The sequence below is a fragment of the Pseudophryne corroboree genome, chromosome 9, assembly GCF_028390025.1.
Source record: "Pseudophryne corroboree isolate aPseCor3 chromosome 9, aPseCor3.hap2, whole genome shotgun sequence".
Lineage (NCBI taxonomy): Eukaryota > Metazoa > Chordata > Amphibia > Anura > Myobatrachidae > Pseudophryne > Pseudophryne corroboree.
This window is the reverse complement of record NC_086452.1, coordinates 397,177,543-397,200,075: the sequence shown is the minus strand read 5'-3', so window position 1 is coordinate 397,200,075 and position 22,533 is coordinate 397,177,543. Positions and strand designations below refer to the sequence as shown.

General features: G+C 49.0%; 1 protein-coding gene across 5 annotated transcripts in view; it reads right to left on the bottom strand.

The window, feature by feature from the left end:
- Nucleotides 1–22,533, bottom strand: part of SLMAP (sarcolemma associated protein) — a 266,543-nt gene that overhangs the window by 13,817 nt on the left and 230,193 nt on the right. For all 5 annotated transcript variants that reach the window (XM_063940865.1, XM_063940862.1, XM_063940866.1 and 2 more), the window contains one exon: nt 17,484–17,655. In XM_063940865.1, coding sequence (XP_063796935.1) covers nt 17,484–17,655 — 172 coding nt within the window. The remainder of the gene's footprint in view (nt 1–17,483; nt 17,656–22,533) is intronic.

The window sequence follows — 22,533 nt, the reverse complement described above, 5'->3', positions numbered from 1 at the left end:
TGAACAAAACAGCATCAGCCAGAGACTGATCTCAACTGTAACATAACCCTTATGTAAACAAAAACTATATACAAGCCTTGCAGAAATAGTCCGCACTGGGACGGGCGCCCAGCATCCTCTACGGACTAGGAGAAAAAGATTTACCGGTAGGTTTAAAATCTTATTTTCTCTTACGTCCTAGAGGATGCAGGGGACTCCGTAAGGACCATGGGGATTATACCAAAGCTCCAGACCGGGCGGGAGAGTGCGGATTACTCTGCAGCACCGATTGAGCAAACACGAGGTCCTCCTTAGCCAGGGTATCAAACTTGTAGAATTTTGCAAGTGTGTTTGAACCCGACCAAGTAGCTGCTCGGCAAAGCTGTAATGCCGAGACGCCTCGGGCAGCCGCCCAAGAAGAGCTCACCTTCCTAGTGGAATGGGCCTTTACTGAATTTGGTAACGGCAATCCAGTCGTAGAATGAGCCTGCTGAATCGTGTTACAGATCCAGCGTGCAATATTCTGCTTAGAAGCAGGAGCACCAACCTTGTTGGCTGCATACAGGACAAACAGTGCCTCTGTTTTCCTAACCCGAGCCGTCCTGGCTACATAAATTTTCAAGGCCCTGACTACATCAAGGGACTTGGAATCCTCCAAGTCACCCGTAGCCACAGGCACCACAATAGGTTGGTTCATATGAAACGACGAAACCACTTTAGGCAGAAATTGAGGACGAGTCCTCAACTCCGCTCGATCCACATGGAAAATCAGATAGGGGCTCTTGTGAGACAAAGCCGCCAATTCGGACACCCGCCTCGCAGATGCCAAGGCCAACAACATGACCACCTTCCAAGTGAGAAATTTTAATTAAACTGTTTGAAGAGGTTCAAACCAGTGTGATTTAAGGAACTGAAAAACCACGTTAAGGTCCCACGGTGCCACTGGGGGCACAAAAGGAGGTTGGATGTGCAGCACTCCCTTTACAAAAGTCTGGACTTCTGGGAGAGAAGCCAATTCCTTCTGAAAGAATATAGATAAGGCCGAAATCTGCACCTTAATGGAGCCTAACTTCAGGCCCATATCCACTCCTGTCTGTAGAAAATGGAGAAAACGACCCAGCTGAAAATCTTCAGTAGGAGCATTCACACCAAGACACATATTTCCTCCAGATACGGTGATAATGCTTCGCCGTTACCTCCTTCCTAGCTTTGATTAGAGTAGGGATGACTTCCCCCGGAATACGCTTCTTAGCTAGGATTTGGTGTTCAACCGCCATGCCGTCAAACGTAACCGCGGTAAGTCTTGGAACACACAGGGCCCCTCTTGTAACAGGTCCTCCCTGAGCGGAAGAGGCCACAGATCTTCTGTGATCATTTCCTGAAGATCTGAATACCAGGCCCTTCGAGGCCAATCTGGAACAATGAGTATTGTCTGCCCTCTTGTTCGTCTTATGATTCTCAGTATTTTTGAGATAAGCGGAAGTGGAGGGAACACATAGACCGACTGAAACACCCACAGTGTCACCAGGGCGTCCACCGCCACTGCCTGAGGGTCCCTCGACCTGGAACAATACATCCGAAGCTTTCTGTTGAGGCGTGACGCCATTATGTCTATTTGAGGAAGTCCCCAACGACTTGTTACTTCTGCAAAGACCTCTTGATGAAGTCCCCAACCTCCTGGATGGAGATCGTGTCTGCTGAGGAAGTCTGCTTCCCAGTTGTCTACTCCCGGAATGAAGACCCATGACAGAGCGCTTACATGATTTTCCGCCCAGCGAAGAATCCTGGTGGCTTCTGCCATTGCTACTCTGCTCCTTGTCCCGCCCTGGCGGTTTACATGCGCCACGGCTGTGACGTTGTCTGATTGGATCAGAACGGGTAGGTTGCGAAGAAGACTCTCCGCCTGTTGCAAGCCGTTGTAAATGGCCCTTAATTTCAGCACATTGATGTGTAGACAAGCCTCCTGGCTTGACCATAATCCCTGAAAATTTCTTCCTTGTGTGACTGCTCCCCATCCTCGGAGGCTCGCGTCCGTAGTCACAAGAATCCAATCTTGAATGTCGAACCTGCGACCCTCTAGAAGGTGAGCACTCTGGAGCCACCACAGGAGAGCAACCTTGGCCTTGGGGGACAGGCTTATCCTCCGATGCATCTGTAGATGGGACCCTGACCACTTGTCCAGAAGGTCTCACTGAAAAGTCCTCGCATGGAACCTGCCGAACGGAATGGCCTCGTAGGCCGCCACCATCTTTCACAATACTCGAGTGCATTGATGAACTGACACTCTTTTTAGTTTCAGCAGGTCCTTGATCATGCTCTGGAGTTCCCGGACTTTTTCCATTGGGAGAAAAACCCTCTTTTTTCCGTGTCCAGAACCATGCCCAAAAATGACAGCCGAGTTGTCGGAACCAACTGTGACTTTGGTAGATTTAGAATCCAGCCGTGTTGCTGTAGTACTCTCAGGGAGAGAGAGACGCTTTTTAGTAACTGATCCCTTGATCTTGCCTTTATCAGGAGATCGTCCAAGTATGGGATAATTGTGACTCCCTGCTTGCGCAGGAGCACCATCATTTTCGCCATTACCATGGCGAAAATTCTCGGGGCCGTGGAAAGCCCAAATGGCAACGTCTGAAACTGGTAATGACAATCCTGTACAGCGAATCTCAGGTACGCCTGATGAGGAGGATATATGGGGACATGAAGGTATGCATCCTTTATGTCTAGGGACACCATAAAATCCCCCCCTTCCAGGCTGGAGATCACTGCCCTGAGAGATTCCATTTTGAATTTGAACCTTTTCAAATATAGGATTAGGGATTTTAGATTCAGAATTGGTCTGACCGAGCCATATGGCTTCGGGACCAAAAATAGGGTTGAATAAAACCCTTTTCCCTGTTGTCCTAGGGGAACCTTGATAATCACCTGCTGTTGACACAGCTTTTGTATGGCAGCTGAAACTATTTCCCTCTCTGGGGGAGAAGCTGGCAAGGTCGATTTGAAAAATCGGTGTGGAGGCACATCTTCGAACTCCAGTTTGTAGCCTTGGGATACAATTTCGACCACCCAAGGGTCCAAATCCGACTGAACCCAGACGTGGTTGAAGAGACGAAAACGTTCCCCCACCGGTGCGGACTCCCGCAGCGGAGCCCCAGCGTCATGCGGTGGATTTTGTAGAGGCCGAGGAGCTGTAGCTGGTGTTCTTTTCCCTCTACCTCTGGCGAGGAAGGAAGAGCCCCGACCCTTTCTGAACTTATGGGACCGAAAGGACTGCATCTGTTATTGAGGTGTTTTCTTTTGCTGTGGGGGAACATAAGGCAAAAGAGAAGACTTACCAGCGGTAGCTGTGGAAACCAGGTCCGCGAGGCCCTCCCCAAATAAAACTTCACCTTTGTAAGGCAAAGCCTCCATATGTCTCTTTGAATCCGCATCACCTGTCCATTGACGGGTCCACAGGGATCTTCTAGCAGAAACTGCCATGGCATTGGCTCTTGAACCCAACAGCCCAATATCTCTCGCAGCCTCTCTCATATATAACGCTGCGTCATTAATGTGACCCAAGGTCAACAAAATACTATCTTTATCTAAGGTGTCAATGTCAGATGACAAGTTATCTGCCCACGCTGCAACTGCGCTACCCACCCATGCCGCCGCTACAGCAGGTCTGAGCAGGGCTCCCGTAGTCGCATAAATTGATTTTAAGGTAGTTTCCAGTCTGCGATCCGCAGGATCCTTTAGGGCCGCCGTGTCTGGGGACGGTAGCGCCACCTTTTTGGACAAGCGCGTCAAGGCCTTGTCCACCGTGGGCGAGGATTCTCACCGTAACCTGTCCTTTGAGGGGAAAGGATACGCCATAATAATTCTCTTGGGAACCTGCAGTCTCTTATCTGGAGTTTCCCAAGCCTTTTCAAATAAAGCGTTCAGCTCATGAGATGGGGGAAACGTTACCTCAGGTTTTTTTTCCTTAAACATGCAGACCCTCGTGTCCGGGACAGAGGGTTCCTCTGTGATATGCAAAAACATCTTTTACTGCAATAATCATATATTGAATACTCTTGACCACTCTTGGGTGCAACCTCGCATCATCATAGTCGACACTGGAGTCAGAATCTGTGTCGGTATCAGTGTCTGCTATCTGGGAGAAGGGATGTTTATGGGACCCTGAAGGGTCTTGTGACACAGCCAAAGCCATGGATTGACTCCCTGCGCTGTCCTTGGACTCTGCTTTGTCCAATCTCTTATGTAATAAAGTCACATTAGCATTTAAAACATTCCACATGTCTAACCAATCAGGTGTCGGGTGTGCCGACGAAGACACCACCACCATCTGCTCTGCATCCTCCCTAGACGAGCCTTCCGCTTCAGACATATCGACACACTCGTACTGACACTCCCACACACACTGTGATATCTGAATATGGGGACAGACCCACAATAAGGCCCTTTGGAGAGACAGAGTATGCCAGCACACACCCAGCGCCACTAGATACTGAAAACAAAGTCCCAGCCTGTAAAGTGCTATATCTACACAATTTAGCACCAAATAATAAGAATTTACTTATCGATAATTCTATTTCTCATAGTCCGTAGTGGATGCTGGGGACTCCGAAAGGACCATGGGGAATAGCGGCTCCGCAGGAGACTGGGCACAAAAGTAAAAGCTTTAAGACTACCTGGTGTGCACTGGCTCCTCCCCCTATGACCCTCCTCCAAGCCTCAGTTAGGATACTGTGCCCGGACGAGCGTACACAATAAGGAAGGATTTTGAATCCCGGGTAAGACTCATACCAGCCACACCAATCACACCGTACAACTTGTGATCTGAACCTAGTTAACAGCATGATAACAGAGGAGCCTCTGAAAAGATGGCTCACAACAATAATAACCCGATTTTTTGTAACAATAACTATGTACAAGTATTGCAGACAATCCGCACTTGGGATGGGCGCCCAGCATCCACTACGGACTATGAGAAATAGAATTATCGGTAAGTAAATTCTTATTTTCTCTGACGTCCTAGTGGATGCTGGGGACTCCGAAAGGACCATGGGGATTATACCAAAGCTCCCAAACGGGCGGGAGAGTGCGGATGACTCTGCAGCACCGAATGAGAGAACTCCAGGTCCTCCTCAGCCAGGGTATCAAATTTGTAGAATTTAGCAAACGTGTTTGCCCCTGACCAAGTAGCTGCTCGGCAAAGTTGTAAAGCCGAGACCCCTCGGGCAGCCGCCCACGATGAGCCCACTTTCCGTGTGGAATGGGCTTTTACAGATTTTGGCTGTGGCAGGCCTGCCACAGAATGTGCAAGCTGAATTGTACTACAAATCCAACGAGCAATAGTCTGCTTAGAAGCAGGAGCACCCAGCTTGTTGGGTGCATACAGGATAAACAGCGAGTCAGATTTTCTGACTCCAGCCGTCCTGGAAACATATATTTTCAGGGCCCTGACTACGTCCAGCAACTTGGAATCCTCCAAGTCCCTAGTAGCCGCAGGCACCACAATAGGCTGGTTTAAGTGAAATGCTGAAACCACCTTAGGGAGAAATTGAGGACGAGTCCTCAATTCTGCCCTGTCCGTATGAAAAATTAGGTAAGAGCTTTTATAGGATAAAGCCGCCAATTCTGAGACACGCCTGGCTGAGGCCAGGGCTAACAGCATTACCACTTTCCATGTGAGATATTTTAAGTCCACAGTGGTGAGTGGTTCAAACCAATGTGATTTTAGGAACCCCAAAACTACATTGAGATCCCAAGGTGCCACTGGAGGCACAAAAGGAGGCTGTATATGCAGTACCCCCTTGACAAACGTCTGAACTTCAGGAACTGAAGCTAGTTCTTTTTGGAAGAATATTGACAGGGCCGAAATTTGAACCTTAATGGACCCTAATTTTAGGCCCATAGACAGTCCTGTTTGCAGGAAATGCAGGAAACGACCCAGTTGAAATTCCTCTGTAGGGGCCTTCCTGGCCTCACACCACGCAACATATTTACGCCAAATACGGTGATAATGTTGCACAGTTACATCCTTCCTGGCTTTGATCAGGGTAGGGATGACTTCATCCGGAATGCCTTTTTCCTTCAGGATCCGGCGTTCAACCGCCATGCCGTCAAACGCAGCCGCGGTAAGTCTTGGAACAGACATGGTCCCTGCTGGAGCAGGTCCTTTCTTAGAGGTAGAGGCCACGGGTCTTCCGTGAGCATCTCTTGAAGTTCCGGGTACCAAGTCCTTCTTGGCCAATCCGGAGCCACGAGTATAGTCCTTACTCCTCTCCTTCTTATGATTCTCAGTACCTTGGGTATGAGAGGCAGAGGAGGGAACACATACACTAACTGGTACACCCACGGTGTTACCAGAGCGTCCACAGCTATTGCCTGAGGGTCCCTTGACCTGGCGCAATATTTGTCCAGTTTTTTGTTGAGGCGGGACGCCATCATGTCCACCTTTGGTTTTTCCCAACGGTTCACAATCATGTGGAAGACTTCTGGGTGAAGTCCCCACTCCCCCGGGTGGAGATCGTGTCTGCTGAGGAAGTCTGCTTCCCAGTTGTCCACTCCCGGAATGAACACTGCTGACAGTGCTATCACATGATTTTCCGCCCAGCGAAGAATCCTTGCAACTTCCGTCATTGCCCTCCTGCTTCTTGTGCCGCCCTGTCTGTTTACGTGGGCGACTGCCGTGATGTTGTCCGACTGGATCAGCACCGGCTGACCCTGAAGCAGAGGCCTTGCCTGACTTAGGGCATTGTAAATGGCCCTTAGTTCCAGGATATTTATGTGAAGTGACGTTTCCATGCTTGACCACAAGCCCTGGAAATTTCTTCCCTGTGTGACTGCTCCCCAGCCTCTCAGGCTGGCATCCGTGGTCACCAGGACCCAGTCCTGAATGCCGAATCTGCGGCCCTCTAGAAGATGAGCACTCTGCAACCACCACAGGAGAGACACCCTTGTCCTTGGAGACAGGGTTATCCGCTGATGCATTTGAAGATGCGATCCGGACCATTTGTCCAGCAGATCCCACTGAAAAGTTCTTGCGTGGAATCTGCCGAATGGAATCGCTTCGTAAGAAGCTACCATTTTTCCCAGGACCCTTGTGCATTGATGCACTGACACTTGGCCTGGTTTTAGGAGGTTCCTGACTAGGTCGGATAACTCCCTGGCTTTCTCCTCCGGGAGAAACACCTTTTTCTGTACTGTGTCCAGAATCATCCCTAGGAACAGCAGACGTGTCGTCGGAATCAGCTGCGATTTTGGAATATTTAGAATCCATCCGTGCTGTCGTAGTACTACTTGAGATAGTGCTACTCCGACCTCTAACTGTTCTCTGGACCTTGCCCTTATCAGGAGATCGTTCAAGTAAGGGATAATTAAGACGCCTTTTCTTCGAAGAAGAATCATCATTTCGGCCATTACCTTGGTAAAGACCCGGGGTGCCGTGGACAATCCAAACGGCAGCGTCTGAAACTGATAGTGACAGTTCTGTACCACAAACCTGAGGTACCCTTGGTGAGAAGGGCAAATTGGGACATGGAGGTAAGCATCCTTGATGTCCAGAGACACCATATAGTCCCCTACTTCCAGGTTCGCTATCACTGCTCTGAGTGATTCCATCTTGAATTTGAACCTTTGTATGTAAGTGTTCAAGGATTTCAGATTTAAAATAGGTCTCACCGAGCCGTCCGGCTTCGGTACCACAAACAGCGTGGAATAATACCCCTTTCCCTGTTGTAGGAGGGGTACCTTGATTATCACCTGCTGGGAATACAGCTTGTGAATGGCTTCCAATACCGCCTCCCTGTCGGGGGGAGACGTTGGTAAAGCAGACTTCAGGAACCGGCGAGGGGGAGACGTCTCGAATTCCAATTTGTACCCCTGAGATACTACCTGCAGGATCCAGGGGTCCACTTGCGAGTGAGCCCACTGCGCGCTGAAATTCTTGAGACGGGCCCCCACCGTGCCTGAGTCCGCTTGTAAGGCCCCAGCGTCATGCTGAGGACTTGGCAGAAGCGGGGGAGGGCTTCTGTTCCTGGGAAGAGGCTGTCTGCTGCAGTCTTTTTCCCCTTCCTCTGCCCCGGGGCAGATACGAGTGGCCTTTTGCCCGCTTGCCCTTATGGGGACGAAAGGACTGAGCCTGAAAAGACGGTGTCTTTTTCTGCTGAGAGGTGACCTGGGGTAAAAAGGTGGATTTCCCAGCCGTTGCCGTGGCCACCAGGTCCGATAGACCGACCCCAAATAACTCCTCCCCTTTATACGGCAATACTTCCATATGCCGTTTGGAATCCGCATCACCTGACCACTGTCGCGTCCATAACACTCTTCTGGCAGAAATGGACAGCGCACTTACTCTTGATGCCAGAGTGCAAATATCCCTCTGTGCATCTCTCATATATAGAAATGCATCCTTTAAATGCTCTATAGTCAATAATATATTGTCCCTGTCCAGGGTATCAATATTTTCAGTCAGGGAATCCGACCAAGCCACCCCAGCACTGCACATCCAGGCTGAGGCGATTGCTGGTCGCAGTATAATACCAGTATGTGTGTATATACTTTTTAGGATATTTTCCAGCTTCCTATCAGCTGGTTCCTTGAGGGCGGCCGTATCAGGAGACGGTAACGCCACTTGTTTTGATAAGCGTGTGAGCGCCTTATCTACCCTAGGGGGTGTTTCCCAACGCGCCCTAACCTCTGGCGGGAAAGGGTATAATGCCAATAATTTTTTAGAAATTAGCAGTTTTTTATCTGGGGAAACCCACGCTTCATCACACACCTCATTTAATTCATCTGATTCAGGAAAAACTACGGGTAGTTTTTTCACACCCCACATAATACCCTTTTTTGTGGTACTTGTAGTATCAGAAATGTTCAAAACCTCCTTCATTGCCGTGATCATGTAACGTGTGGCCCTACTGGAAAATACGTTTGTTTCCTCACCGTCGACACTGGAGTCAGTGTCCGTGTCTGGGTCTGTGTCGACCACCTGAGGTAACGGGCGCTTTAGAGCCCCTGACGGTGTTTGAGACGCCTGTACAGGTATTAACTGATTTGCCGGCTGTCTCATGTCGTCAACAGTCTTTTGTAAAGTGCTGACACTATCACGTAATTCCTTCCATAAGACCATCCAGTCAGGTGTCGACTCCCTAGGGGGTGACATCACTAATACAGGCAATTGCTCCGCCTCCATACCATTTTCCTCCTCATACATGTCGACACAACGTACCGACACACAGCACACACACAGGGAATGCTCTGATAGAGGACAGGACCCCACTAGCCCTTTGGGGAGACAGAGGGAGAGTTTGCCAGCACACACCAGAGCGCTATATATATACAGGGATAACCTTATATAAGTGTTTTTCCCTTATATAGCTGCTGTATAGATTTATCTGCCAAATTAGTGCCCCCCCTCTCTTGTTTTACCCTGTTTCTGTAGTGCAGGACTGCAGGGGAGAGTCAGGGAGCTTCCCTCCAACGGAGCTGTGAGGAAAAATGGCGCCAGTGTGCTGAGGAGATAGGCTCCGCCCCCTTCTCGGCGGCCGCTCTCCCGCTTTTTTATGGAAAAACAGGCATGAGTTAAATGCATCCATATAGCCCAGGAGCTATATGTGATGCATTTTTTGCCCCCTAAGGTGTTTATATTGCGTCTCAGGGCGCCCCCACCCAGCGCCCTGCACCCTCAGTGACCGGAGTGTGAAGTGTGCTGAGAGCAATGGCGCACAGCTGCGGTGCTGTGCGCTACCTTATTGAAGACAGGACGTCTTCTGCCGCCGATTTTTCCGGACCTTCTGCTCTTCTGGCTCTGTAAGGGGGACGGCGGCGCGGCTCTGGGACCCATCCATGGCTGGGCCTGTGATCGTCCCTCTGGAGCTAATGTCCAGTAGCCTAAGAAGCCCAATCCATTCTGCACGCAGCTGAGTTCGCTTCTTCTCCCCTTAGTCCCTTTCTCGTTTGGGCACAAAAATCTAACTGAGGCTTGGAGGAGGGTCATAGGGGGAGGAGCCAGTGCACACCAGGTAGTCTTAAAGCTTTTACTTTTGTGCCCAGTCTCCTGCGGAGCCGCTATTCCCCATGGTCCTTTCGGAGTCCCCAGCATCCACTAGGACGTCAGAGAAAAATGTGCGCCCCCCCCGCCCCCTCGTTTTTGCCCCCTGTTACTTGTTCAGCAGGGGAGAGTCCGGGAGCAGCTTCTCTGCAGCTTGCTGTGGAGAAAATGGCGCTGGTTTTACCTAACAAAAGTCTTTTCAGAGAAACTCAGTAGAGCTCCCCTGCAGTGCATCCAGTCTCCTCTGGGCACAGGATCTAACTGGGGTCTGGAGGAGGGGCATAGAGGGAGGAGCCAGTTCACACCCATCTAAAGTCTTAGAGTGCCGTCTATACCCCATGGTCCTTACGGAGTCCCCAGCATCCTCTAGGACGTAAGAGAAAATACATGACCCTGCATGCCTTGCCACAGTTTTGCTATTAGGGAAAGCTAAAGCTCTGGCAGTGCATGCTGGGATGTCTAGTTTCACAACAGCTGGAGAGCCACCGGTTGGCCAGGCCCGGACTAGGTGCAGCCAGCACTAAATAGGGTAAAAAACTGAAAATGAGGGCAGAAAATTCTATAATATTGAAATGTTGAAAGGAGAAAAATGATTTTTAATGTGGTCATCCTTTACAAGAATTCTAAGCGAAAAATATGGCAGAAACTTCTGGTTACTGCACATCATTATTTACAGAAACACCATTTAACATCAAGGGTAAAAAGTATAATTCTGCGAGTTGCAGGCTGTGTGGGACCTTGCCGCTTTAAAAAATACAGACAGACACACAATCATTTACTCAGCAAAACCAACCTGGTTTTGTCATGTGAATGATTTAAAAAAAAAGGGCAGACTCGCGCAAAATCCCGCACAATCTGCAACCTGCAGGCTATTAACTTTTACCACAAAACTAATTTATTTTAGTAAGGGATGGATTTAAATAGCCTGTGTAATTTACTGTGCAGAGAAAAGGATGGTAGCCTTAGGCTATTCAAATACAGCCCCTTTTTCTCGTGTGGTGAATTTGCCATTAATACGTACGCGGCAACCGCAACAAGGGCATTTACTGTGCATTTCTGTTAAAGTCTCCCTCAAGCTCAAGCATAAATCCGTGTAAATTGCAGCCTGCAAGCTTATCACGGGCTGCCACTAATTACAGCTGCTAATTGAATATGGCCCTAAATGTCAGTTGATATAGAAATATGTATTCTTTTTAAGGCACTATTGTCTTCTATGAAAGCTCATGTGGTATGACAATGAATAACGGGACTGGAATGTGGAACGTAATATTAATTAGATATATCCAACTGTATCAATGGACAAAGTCTTTCATTCATGTTTGGCGGACAGGTAATTTCTATATTAAATTAATAGAGACAGCAAGAGGCTCACTGCAGCTGATGGAGACAGCACAAGGTAATGTCAACTATCCAGAAGAAAGCCCAAGTGACACTGATTGGACAGCACAAAAAGGGGTGGGCAATAATAAGTAATGTGATTCTAAACAGGAACAGGTTGCCTACTGCCATTTTTAAATGGTCAAATAAAGCACAGGTGCCCACAATATAAAACACCAAAAGACATTATTTGTTGGAGGGTGTGTGGGTGTGTGTATGCGTGGAGAAACACACATACATAAACACACTATGTGATTAAGGGCTTATATAATTAGAGTTTCTGATGGGATTAATACTACACTTGGGGAGTGTCCGCCCTACTATGGGCCATGTCTATCCCAGGAGAAAATAAGAATTTACTTACCGATAATTCTATTTCTCGTAGTCCGTAGTGGATGCTGGGGACTCCGTCAGGACCATGGGGAATAGCGGCTCCGCAGGAGACAGGGCACAAAAAGTAAGCTTTTAGGATCACATGGTGTGTACTGGCTCCTCCCCCTATGACCCTCCTCCAAGCCTCAGTTAGGTACTGTGCCCGGACGAGCGTACACAATAAGGAAGGATATTGAACCCCGGGTAAGACTCATACCAGCCACACCAATCACACCGTATAACTTGTGATCTGAACCCAGTTAACAGTATGACAAACGTAGGAGCCTCTGAACAGACGGCTCACAACAAATAACAACCCGATTTTTTTGTAACAATAACTATGTACAAGTATTGCAGACAATCCGCACTTGGGATGGGCGCCCAGCATCCACTACGGACTACGAGAAATAGAATTATCGGTAAGTAAATTCTTATTTTCTCTAACGTCCTAAGTGGATGCTGGGGACTCCGTCAGGACCATGGGGATTATACCAAAGCTCCCAAACGGGCGGGAGAGTGCGGATGACTCTGCAGCACCGAATGAGAGAACTCAAGGTCCTCCTCAGCCAGGGTATCAAATTTGTAGAATTTTGCAAACGTGTTTGCCCCTGACCAAGTAGCAGCTCGGCAGAGTTGTAATGCCGAGACTCCCCGGGCAGCCGCCCAGGATGAGCCCACTTTCCTTGTGGAATGGGCCTTGACAGATTTAGGTTGTGGCAAGCCTGCCACAGAATGTGCAAGTTGAATTGTGCTACAAATCCAACGAGCAATCGTCTGCTTAGAAGCAGGAGCACCCATCTTGTTGGGTGCATACAATATAAGCAGTGAGTCAGACTTTCTGACTCCAGCCGTTCTTGAAATATATATTTTCAATGCCCGGACCACGTCCAACAACTTGGAATCCTCCAACTCGTTAGTAGCCGCAGGCACCACAATAGGCTGGTTCAGGTGAAACGCTGACACCACCTTAGGCAGAAAATGAGGACGCGTCCGCAGTTCTGCCCTGTCCGTATGGAAAATCAGATATGGGCTCTTATATGATAAAGCCGCCAATTCTGATACTCTCCTGGCTGAAGCCAGGGCCAGTAGCATGGTTACTTTCCATGTAAGATACTTCATCTCCACCGATTTGAGCGGCTCAAACCAATGGGATTTTAGAAAATCCAAGACTACATTAAGATCCCACGGTGCCACTGGGGGCACAACCGGGGGCTGTATATGTAGTACTCCTTTTACAAAAGTCTGGACTTCAGGAACTGAAGCCAATTCTTTCTGGAAGAAGATCGACAGGCCCGAAATTTGAACCTTAATGGACCCCAATTTGAGGCCCATAGACAATCCTGTTTGCAGGAAATGTAGGAATCGACCCAGTTGAAATTCCTCCACGGGGGCCTTCCTGGCCTCACACCACGCAACATATTTCCTCCAAATGCGGTGATAATGTTGTGCAGTCACCTCCTTCCTGGCCTTTACCAGTGTAGGAATGACCTCTTCCGGAATGCCTTTTTCCTTTAGAATTCGGCGTTCAACCGCCATGCCGTCAAACGCAGCCGCGGTAAGTCTTGGAATAGACACGGTCCCTGCTGAAGCAGGTCCCGTCTTAGAGGTAGAGGCCACGGATCCTCCGTGAGCATCTCTTGAAGTTCCGGGTACCAAGTTCTTCTTGGCCAATCCGGAGCCACTAGTATCGTTCTTACTCCCTTTTGCCGTATAATTCTCAGTACTTTTGGTATGAGAGGCAGAGGAGGGAACACATACACTGACTGGAACACCCACGGTGTTACCAGAGCGTCCACAGCTATTGCCTGAGGATCTCTTGACCTGGCGCAATACCTGTCCAGTTTTTTGTTGAGGCGGGACGCCATCATATCCACCATTGGTTTTTCCCAACGGTTCACAATCATGTGGAAGACTTCTGGATGAAGTCCCCACTCTCCCGGGTGTAGATCGTGTCTGCTGAGGAAGTCTGCTTCCCAGTTGTCCACTCCCGGAATGAATACTACTGACAGTGCTATCACATGATCTTCCGCCCAGCGAAGAATCCTTGCAGCTTCTGCCATTGCTGTCCTGCTTCTTGTGCCGCCCTGTCTGTTTACGTGGGCGACTGCCGTGATGTTGTCCAACTGGATCAACACCGGCTGACCCTGAAGCAGGGGTTTTGCCAGACTTAGAGCATTGTAAATCGCTCTTAGCTCCAGTATATTTATGTGAAGAGACATCTCCAGGCTTGACCATACTCCCTGGAAGTTTCTTCCTTGTGTGACCGCTCCCCAGCCTCTCAGACTGGCATCCGTGGTCACCAGGACCCAGTCCTGTATGCCGAATCTGCGGCCCTCTAACAGATGAGCACTCTGCAACCACCACAGAAGAGACACCCTTGTCCGTGGCGATAAGGTTATCCGCTGATGCATCTGCAGATGCGATCCGGACCATTTGTCCAGCAGATCCCACTGAAAAGTTCGTGCGTGGAATCTGTCGAATGGATTCGCTTCGTAAGAAGCCACCATCTTTCCCAGGACTCTTGTGCATTGATGCACAGACACTGTCCCTGGTTTTAGGAGGTTCCTGACAAGTTCGGATAACTCCCTGGCTTTCTCCTCCGGAAGAAACACCTTTTTCTGAACCGTGTCCAGAATCATTCCCAGGAACAGCAGACGTGTCGTCGGGGTCAACTGAGATTTTGGAAAATTCAGAATCCACCCGTGTTGTTGCAGCACTAGTTGGGTTAGTGCTACTCCGTCTTCCAGCTGTTCTCTGGATCTTGCCCTTATCAGGAGATCGTCCAAGTAAGGGATAATTAATACGCCTCTTCTTCGTAGAAGGATCATCATTTCGGCCATTACCTTGGTAAAGACCCGAGGTGCCGTGGACAATCCAAACGGCAGCGTCTGAAACTGATAATGACAGTTTTGCACCACGAACCTGAGGTACCCTTGATGTGAAGGGCAAATTGGGACATGCAGGTAAGCGTCCTTTATGTCCAGGGACACCATAAAGTCCCCTTCTTCCAGATTCGCTATCACTGCTCTGAGTGACTCCATCTTGAACTTGAATTTTTGTATGTACAGGTTCAAAGATTTGAGATTTAGAATAGGTCTTACCGAGCCGTCCGGCTTCAGTACCACAAATAGCGTGGAGTAATACCCCTTTCCCTGTTGTAGGAGGGGTACCTTGACTATCACCTGCTGAGCAAACAGCTTGTGAATGGCTTCCAATACCGTCGCCCTGTCCGAGGGAGACGTTGGCAAAGCAGACTTTAGGAACCGGCGAGGGGGAGACTTCTCGAATTCCAACCTGTAACCCTGAGATACTACCTGTAGAATCCAGGGGTCCACCTGTGAGCAAGCCCACTGTGCGCTGAAATTCTTGAGTCGACCCCCCACCGTTCCTGAGTCCGCTTGTAAGGCCCCAGCGTCATGCTGAGAGCTTTGCAGAACCCTGGGAGGGCTTCTGTTCCTGGGCAGGGGCTGCTTGCTGCCCTCTCTTACCCCTTCCTCTGCCCCGAGGCAGATATGACTGTCCTTTTGTCCGCTTGTTCTTATAGGAACGAAAGGACTGCGGCTGAAAAGACGGTGTCTTTTTCTGTTGGGAGGGGGTCTGAGGTAAAAAAGTGGATTTTCCGGCAGTTGCCGTAGCCACCAGATCCGATAGACCGACGCCAAATAATTCCTCCCCTTTATACGGCAATACTTCCATATGTCGTTTGGAATCCGCATCACCTGACCACTGTCGCGTCCATAAACTCCTTCTGGCAGATATGGACATCGCATTTACTCTCGATGCCAGAGTGCAAATATCTCTCTGCGCATCTCGCATATAAAGGAAAGCATCCTTTAATTGCTCTATAGTCAATAAAATACTGTCCCTATCCAGGGTATCAATATTTTCAGTCAGGGAATCCAACCAGACGACCCCAGCACTGCACATCCAGGCTGAGGCGATGGCTGGTCGCAGTATAACACCAGTATGAGTGTATATACTTTTCAGGGTAGTTTCCAGCCTCCTATCAGCTGGATCCTTGAGGGCGGCCGTATCAGGAGACGGTAACGCCACTTGTTTCGATAAGCGTGTGAGCGCCTTATCCACCAGAGGGGGTGTTTCCCAGCGCGCCCTAACCTCTGGCGGGAAAGGGTATAATGCTAATAACTTTTTTGAAATTAGCATTTTTCTATCTGGGTTAACCCACGCTTCATCACATACATCATTTAATTCCTCTGATTCAGGAAAAACTACAGGTAGTTTTTTCACCCCCCACATAATACCCCTTTTTGTGGTACTTGTAGTATCAGAGATATGCAAAGCCTCCTTCATTGCCGTGATCATATAACGTGTGGCCCTACTTGAAAATACGTTTGTTTCATCACCGTCGACACTAGATTCAGTGTCTGTGTCTGGGTCTGTGTCGACCGACTGAGGTAAAGGGCGCTTTACAGCCCCTGACGGTGTCTGAGACGCCTGGGCAGGTACTAATTGGTTTGCCGGCCGTCTCATGTCGTCAACTGATTTTTGTAATGTGCGGACATTATCACGTAATTCCATAAACAAAGCCATCCATTCCGGTGTCGACTCCCTGGGGTGTGACATCACCATTATCGGCAATTGCTCTGCCTCCACGCCAACATCGTCCTCATACATGTCGACACACACGTACCGACACACAGCAGACACACAGGGAATGCTCTTATCGAAGACAGGACCCCACTAGCCCTTTGGTGAGACAGAGGGAGAGTTTGCCAGCACACACCCAAGCGCTATAATATATATGGGAACAACCCTATATAAGTGTTGTTCCTTATAGCCGCTTAAATATATAAAAATATCGCCAAAATATGCCCCCCCTCTCTGTTTTACCCTGTTTCTGTAGTGCAGTGCAGGGGAGAGTCCTGGGAGCCTTCCTCACAGCGGAGCTGAGCAGGAAAATGGCGCTGTGTGCTGAGGAGAATAAGCCCCGCCCCCTATTCCGGCGGGCTTTTCTCCCGGAGTTTTAGACATTTGGCATGGGTTAAATACATACATATAGCCTTAATGGCTATATGTGATGTATTCTTTTGCCATAAAAGGTATTATATATTGCTGCCCAGGGCGCCCCCAGCAGCGCCCTGCACCCTCCGTGATCGTCTGGTGTGAAGTGTGTGACAACAATGGCGCACAGCTGCAGTGCTGTGCGCTACCTTCATGAAGACTGAAGAGCCTTCTGCCGCCTGTTTCCGGACCTTCAATCTTCAGCATCTGTAAGGGGGGTCGGCGGCGCGGCTCCGGGACGAACCCCAGGGTGAGACCTGTGTTCCGACTCCCTCTGGAGCTAATGGTGTCCAGTAGCCTAAGAATCCAATCCATCCTGCACGCAGGTGAGTTGAAATTCTCTCCCCTAAGTCCCTCGATGCAGTGAGCCTGTTGCCAGCAGGACTCACTGAAAATAAAAAACCTAAAAAACTTTTTCTAAGCAGCTCTTTAGGAGAGCCACCTAGATTGCACCCTGCTCGGACGGGCACAAAAACCTAACTGAGGCTTGGAGGAGGGTCATAGGGGGAGGAGCCAGTACACACCATGTGATCCTAAAAGCTTACTTTTTGTGCCCTGTCTCCTGCGGAGCCGCTATTCCCCATGGTCCCGACGGAGTCCCCAGCATCCACTTAGGACGTTAGAGAAATAATAATAAGAAATGAAATGTCCATCTGAAAGCTGGTGGATGGTTACTACACTATCATGTACAACCTACCTCTTGCTGAACGCTGTGTACACGTTTCTCTGCCTCTTTGAGCTGAGTTTTCAAGTTGTCTGCTTCCCGGTGACTCTGCTCTTTCAAGCAACCCACCTGGTTTTCAAGTTCTTTCCGGGTTCTCTCCAGGACACTGAGGTCACTAGTAAGGTCCATAGACTGCTTCTGAGAGCTGGTATGTACAGAGGATGCAAACAGACCAGAATTAGCTGGGCAAGAACATACAATTGGAGATTTTAAACTAGATTTTTGCTTATATTGTAAAGAAAAAATGGTGCAACTTTAGTGGTTGAAAAGTGAAAATAAGATTTTACTTACCGATAAATCTATTTCTCGGAGTCCGTAGTGGATGCTGGGGTTCCTGAAAGGACCATGGGGAATAGCGGCTCCGCAGGAGACAGGGCACAAAAAGTAAAGCTTTTCCAGATCAGGTGGTGTGCACTGGCTCCTCCCCCTATGACCCTCCTCCAGACTCCAGTTAGGTACTGTGCCCGGACGAGCGTACACAATAAGGGAGGATTTTGAATCCCGGGTAAGACTCATACCAGCCACACCAATCACACCGTACAACCTGTGATCTAAACCCAGTTAACAGTATGATAACAGCGGAGCCTCTGAAAGATGGCTTCCTTCAACAATAACCCGAATTAGTTAACAATAACTATGTACAATTTATGCAGATAATCCGCACTTGGGATGGGCGCCCAGCATCCACTACGGACTCCGAGAAATAGATTTATCGGTAAGTAAAATCTTATTTTCTCTATCGTCCTAGTGGATGCTGGGGTTCCTGAAAGGACCATGGGGATTATACCAAAGCTCCCAAACGGGCGGGAGAGTGCGGATGACTCTGCAGCACCGAATGAGAGAACTCCAGGTCCTCCTTAGCCAGAGTATCAAATTTGTAAAATTTTACAAACGTGTTCTCCCCTGACCACGTAGCTGCTCGGCAAAGTTGTAATGCCGAGACCCCTCGGGCAGCCGCCCAAGATGAGCCCACCTTCCTTGTGGAGTGGGCCTTTACAGATTTAGGCTGTGGCAGGCCTGCCACAGAATGTGCAAGTTGGATTGTGCTACAGATCCAACGAGCAATCGTCTGCTTAGACGCAGGAGCACCCATCTTGTTGGGTGCATACAATATAAACAACGAGTCAGATTTTCTGACTCCAGCTGTCCTTGCAATATATATTTTTAATGCTCTGACAACGTCCAGTAACTTGGAGTCCTCCAAGTCACTTGTAGCCGCAGGCACTACAATAGGCTGGTTCAGATGAAATGCTGACACCACCTTAGGGAGAAAATGCGGACGAGTCCGCAGTTCTGCCCTGTCTGAATGGAAAATCAGATATGGGCTTTTGTAAGATAAAGCTGCCAATTCTGATACTCTCCTGGCAGAAGCCAGGGCTAGAAGCATGGTCACTTTCCAAGTGAGATATTTCAAATCCACCTTTTTTAGTGGTTCAAACCAATGAGATTTTAGAAAGTCCAAAACCACATTGAGATCCCACGGTGCCACTGGAGGCACCACAGGAGGCTGTATATGCAGCACTCCCTTAACAAAGGTCTGGACTTCAGGGACTGAAGCCAATTCTTTTTGAAAGAAAATCGACAGGGCCGAAATTTGAACCTTAATAGATCCCAATTTGAGACCCATAGACAATCCTGATTGCAGGAAATGTAGGAATCGACCCAGTTGAAATTCCTCCGTCGGAGCACTCTGATCTTCGCACCACGCAACATATTTTCGCCAAATTCGGTGATAATGTTGCACGGTTACTTCCTTCCTTGCTTTAATCAAAGTAGGAATGACTTCTTCCGGCATGCCTTTTTCCTTTAGGATCCGGCGTTCAACCGCCATGCCGTCAAACGCAGCCGCGGTAAGTCTTGAAACAGACAGGGACCCTGCTGAAGCAAGTCCCTCCTTAGAGGTAGAGGCCACGGATCTTCCGTGATCATCTCTTGAAGTTCCGGGTACCAAGTCCTTCTTGGCCAATCCGGAACCACTAGTATCGTTCTTACGCCTCTTTGCCGTATAATTCTCAATACTTTTGGTATGAGAGGCAGAGGAGGAAACACATACACCGACTGGTACACCCAAGGCGTTACCAGCGCGTCCACAGCTAGTGCCTGCGGATCTCTTGACCTGGCGCAATACCTGTCCAGTTTTTTGTTGAGGCGAGACGCCATCATGTCCACCATTGGTCTTTCCCAACGGGTTACCAGCATGTGGAAGACTTCCGGATGAAGTCCCCACTCTCCCGGGTGAAGATCGTGTCTGCTGAGGAAGTCTGCTTCCCAGTTGTCCACTCCCGGGATGAACACTGCTGACAGTGCTATCACATGATTCTCTGCCCAGCGAAGAATCCTTGCAGCTTCTGCCATTGCACTCCTGCTTCTTGTGCCGCCCTGTCTGTTCACATGGGCGACTGCCGTGATGTTGTCCGACTGGATCAACACCGGTTTTCCCTGAAGCAGAGGTTCTGCCTGGCTTAGAGCATTGTATATTGCTCTTAGTTCCAGAATGTTTATGTGAAGAGACGTTTCCAGACTCGTCCATACTCCCTGGAAGTTTCTTCCTTGTGTGACTGCTCCCCAGCCTCTCAGGCTGGCGTCCGTGGTCACCAGGATCCAATCCTGTATGCCGAATCTGCGGCCCTCCAATAGATGAGGACTCTGCAACCACCACAGAAGAGACACCCTTGTCCTTGGAGACAGGGTTATCCGTAGGTGCATCTGAAGATGCGACCCTGACCATTTTGCATTGATGTACAGACACCTTTCCTGGTTTTAGGAGGTTCCTGACAAGCTCGGATAACTCCTTGGCTTTTTCCTCCGGGAGAAAAACCTTTTTCTGAACCGTGTCCAGAATCATCCCTAGGAACAGCAGCCGAGTTGTCGGCATTAACTGGGATTTTGGAATATTCAGAATCCACCCGTGCTGTTTTAGCACTTCTTGAGACAGTGCTAATCCCATCTCTAGCTGTTCTCTGGACCTTGCCCTTATTAGGAGATCGTCCAAGTATGGGATAATTAATATGCCTTTTCTTCGAAGAAGAATCATCATCTCGGCCATTACCTTTGTAAAGATCCGAGGTGCCGTGGACAATCCGAACGGCAGCGTCTGAAACGGATAGTGACAGTTTTGTACAACGAACCTGAGGTACCCCTGGTGTGAGGGGTAAATTGGAACGTGGAGATACGCATCCTTGATGTCCAAGGATACCATAAAGTCCCCCTCTTCCAGGTTCGCTATCACTGCTCTGAGTGACTCCATCTTGAACTTGAACTTCTTTATGTACAGGTTCAAGGACTTCAGATTTAGAATAGGCCTTACCGAGCCATCCGGCTTCGGTACCACAAAAAGAGTGGAATAATACCCCTTCCCTTGTTGTAGAAGAGGTACCTTGACTATCACCTGCTGAGAGTACAGCTTGTGAATGGCTTCCAAAACCGTCTCCCTTTCGGAGGGGGACGTTGGTAAAGCAGACTTCAGGAAACGGCGAGGTGGATCTGTCTCTAATTCCAACCTGTACCCTTGAGATATTATCTGCAGGATCCAGGGATCTACCTGCGAGTGAGCCCACTGCGCGCTGTAATTTTTGAGACGACCGCCCACCGTCCCCGAGTCCGCTTGAGAAGCCCCAGCGTCATGCTGAGGCTTTTGTAGAAGCCGGGGAGGGCTTCTGTTCCTGGGAAGGAGCTGCGTGTTGCTGTCTCTTCCCTCGACCTCTGCCTCGTGGCAGATATGAATAGCCCTTTGCTCTCTTATTTTTAAAGGAACGAAAAGGCTGCGGTTGAAAAGTCGGTGCCTTTTTATGTTGGGGAGTGACTTGAGGTAGAAAGGTGGATTTCCCGGCTGTAGCCGTGGCCACCAAATCTGATAGACCGACTCCAAATAACTCCTCCCCTTTATACGGCAAAACTTCCATATGCCGTTTTGAATCCGCATCGCCTGTCCACTGTCGCGTCCATAAAGCTCTTCTGGCCGAAATGGACATAGCACTTACCCGTGATGCCAGTGTGCAGATATCCCTCTGTGCATCACGCATATAAAGAAATGCATCCTTTATTTGTTCTAACGACAGTAAAATATTGTCCCTGTCCAGGGTATCAATATTTTCAATCAGGGACTCTGACCAAACTACCCCAGCACTGCACATCCAGGCAGTCGCTACAGCTGGTCGTAGTATAACACCTGCATGTGTGTATATACTTTTTTGGATATTTTCCATCCTCCTATCTGATGGATCTTTAAGTGCGGCCGTCTCAGGAGAGGGTAACGCCACTTGTTTAGATAAGCGTGTTAGCGCCTTGTCCACCCTAGGAGGTGTTTCCCAGCGCTCCCTAACCTCTGGCGGGAAAGGGTATAATGCCAATAATTTCTTTGAAATTATCAGCTTTTTATCAGGGGCAACCCACGCTTCATTACACACGTCATTTAATTCTTCTGATTCAGGAAAAACTATAGGTAGTTTTTTCACACCCCACATAATACCCTGTTTAGTGGTACCTGTAGTATCAGCTAAATGTAACGCCTCCTTCATTGCCAAAATCATATAACGTGTGGCCCTACTGGAAAATACGGTTGATTCGTCACCGTCACCACTGGAGTCAGTGCCTGTGTCTGGGTCTGTGTCGACCGACTGAGGCAAAGGGCGTTTCACAGCCCCTGACGGTGTTTGAGTCGCCTGGACAGGCACTAATTGATTGTCCGGCCGCCTCATGTCGTCAAACGACTGCTTTAGCGTGTTGACACTATCCCGTAGTTCCATAAATAAAGGCATCCATTCTGGTGTCGACTCCCTAGGGGGTGACATCCTCATATTTGGCAATTGCTCCGCCTCCACACCAATATCGTCCTCATACATGTCGACACACACGTACCGACACACAGCAGACACACAGGGAATGCTCCTAACGAAGACAGGACCCACTAGCCCTTTGGGGAGACAGAGGGAGAGTTTGCCAGCACACACCAAAAGCGCTATATATATATATCAGGGATAGCCTTATAATAAGTGCTCCCTTATAGCTGCTTTGTTATATCAAA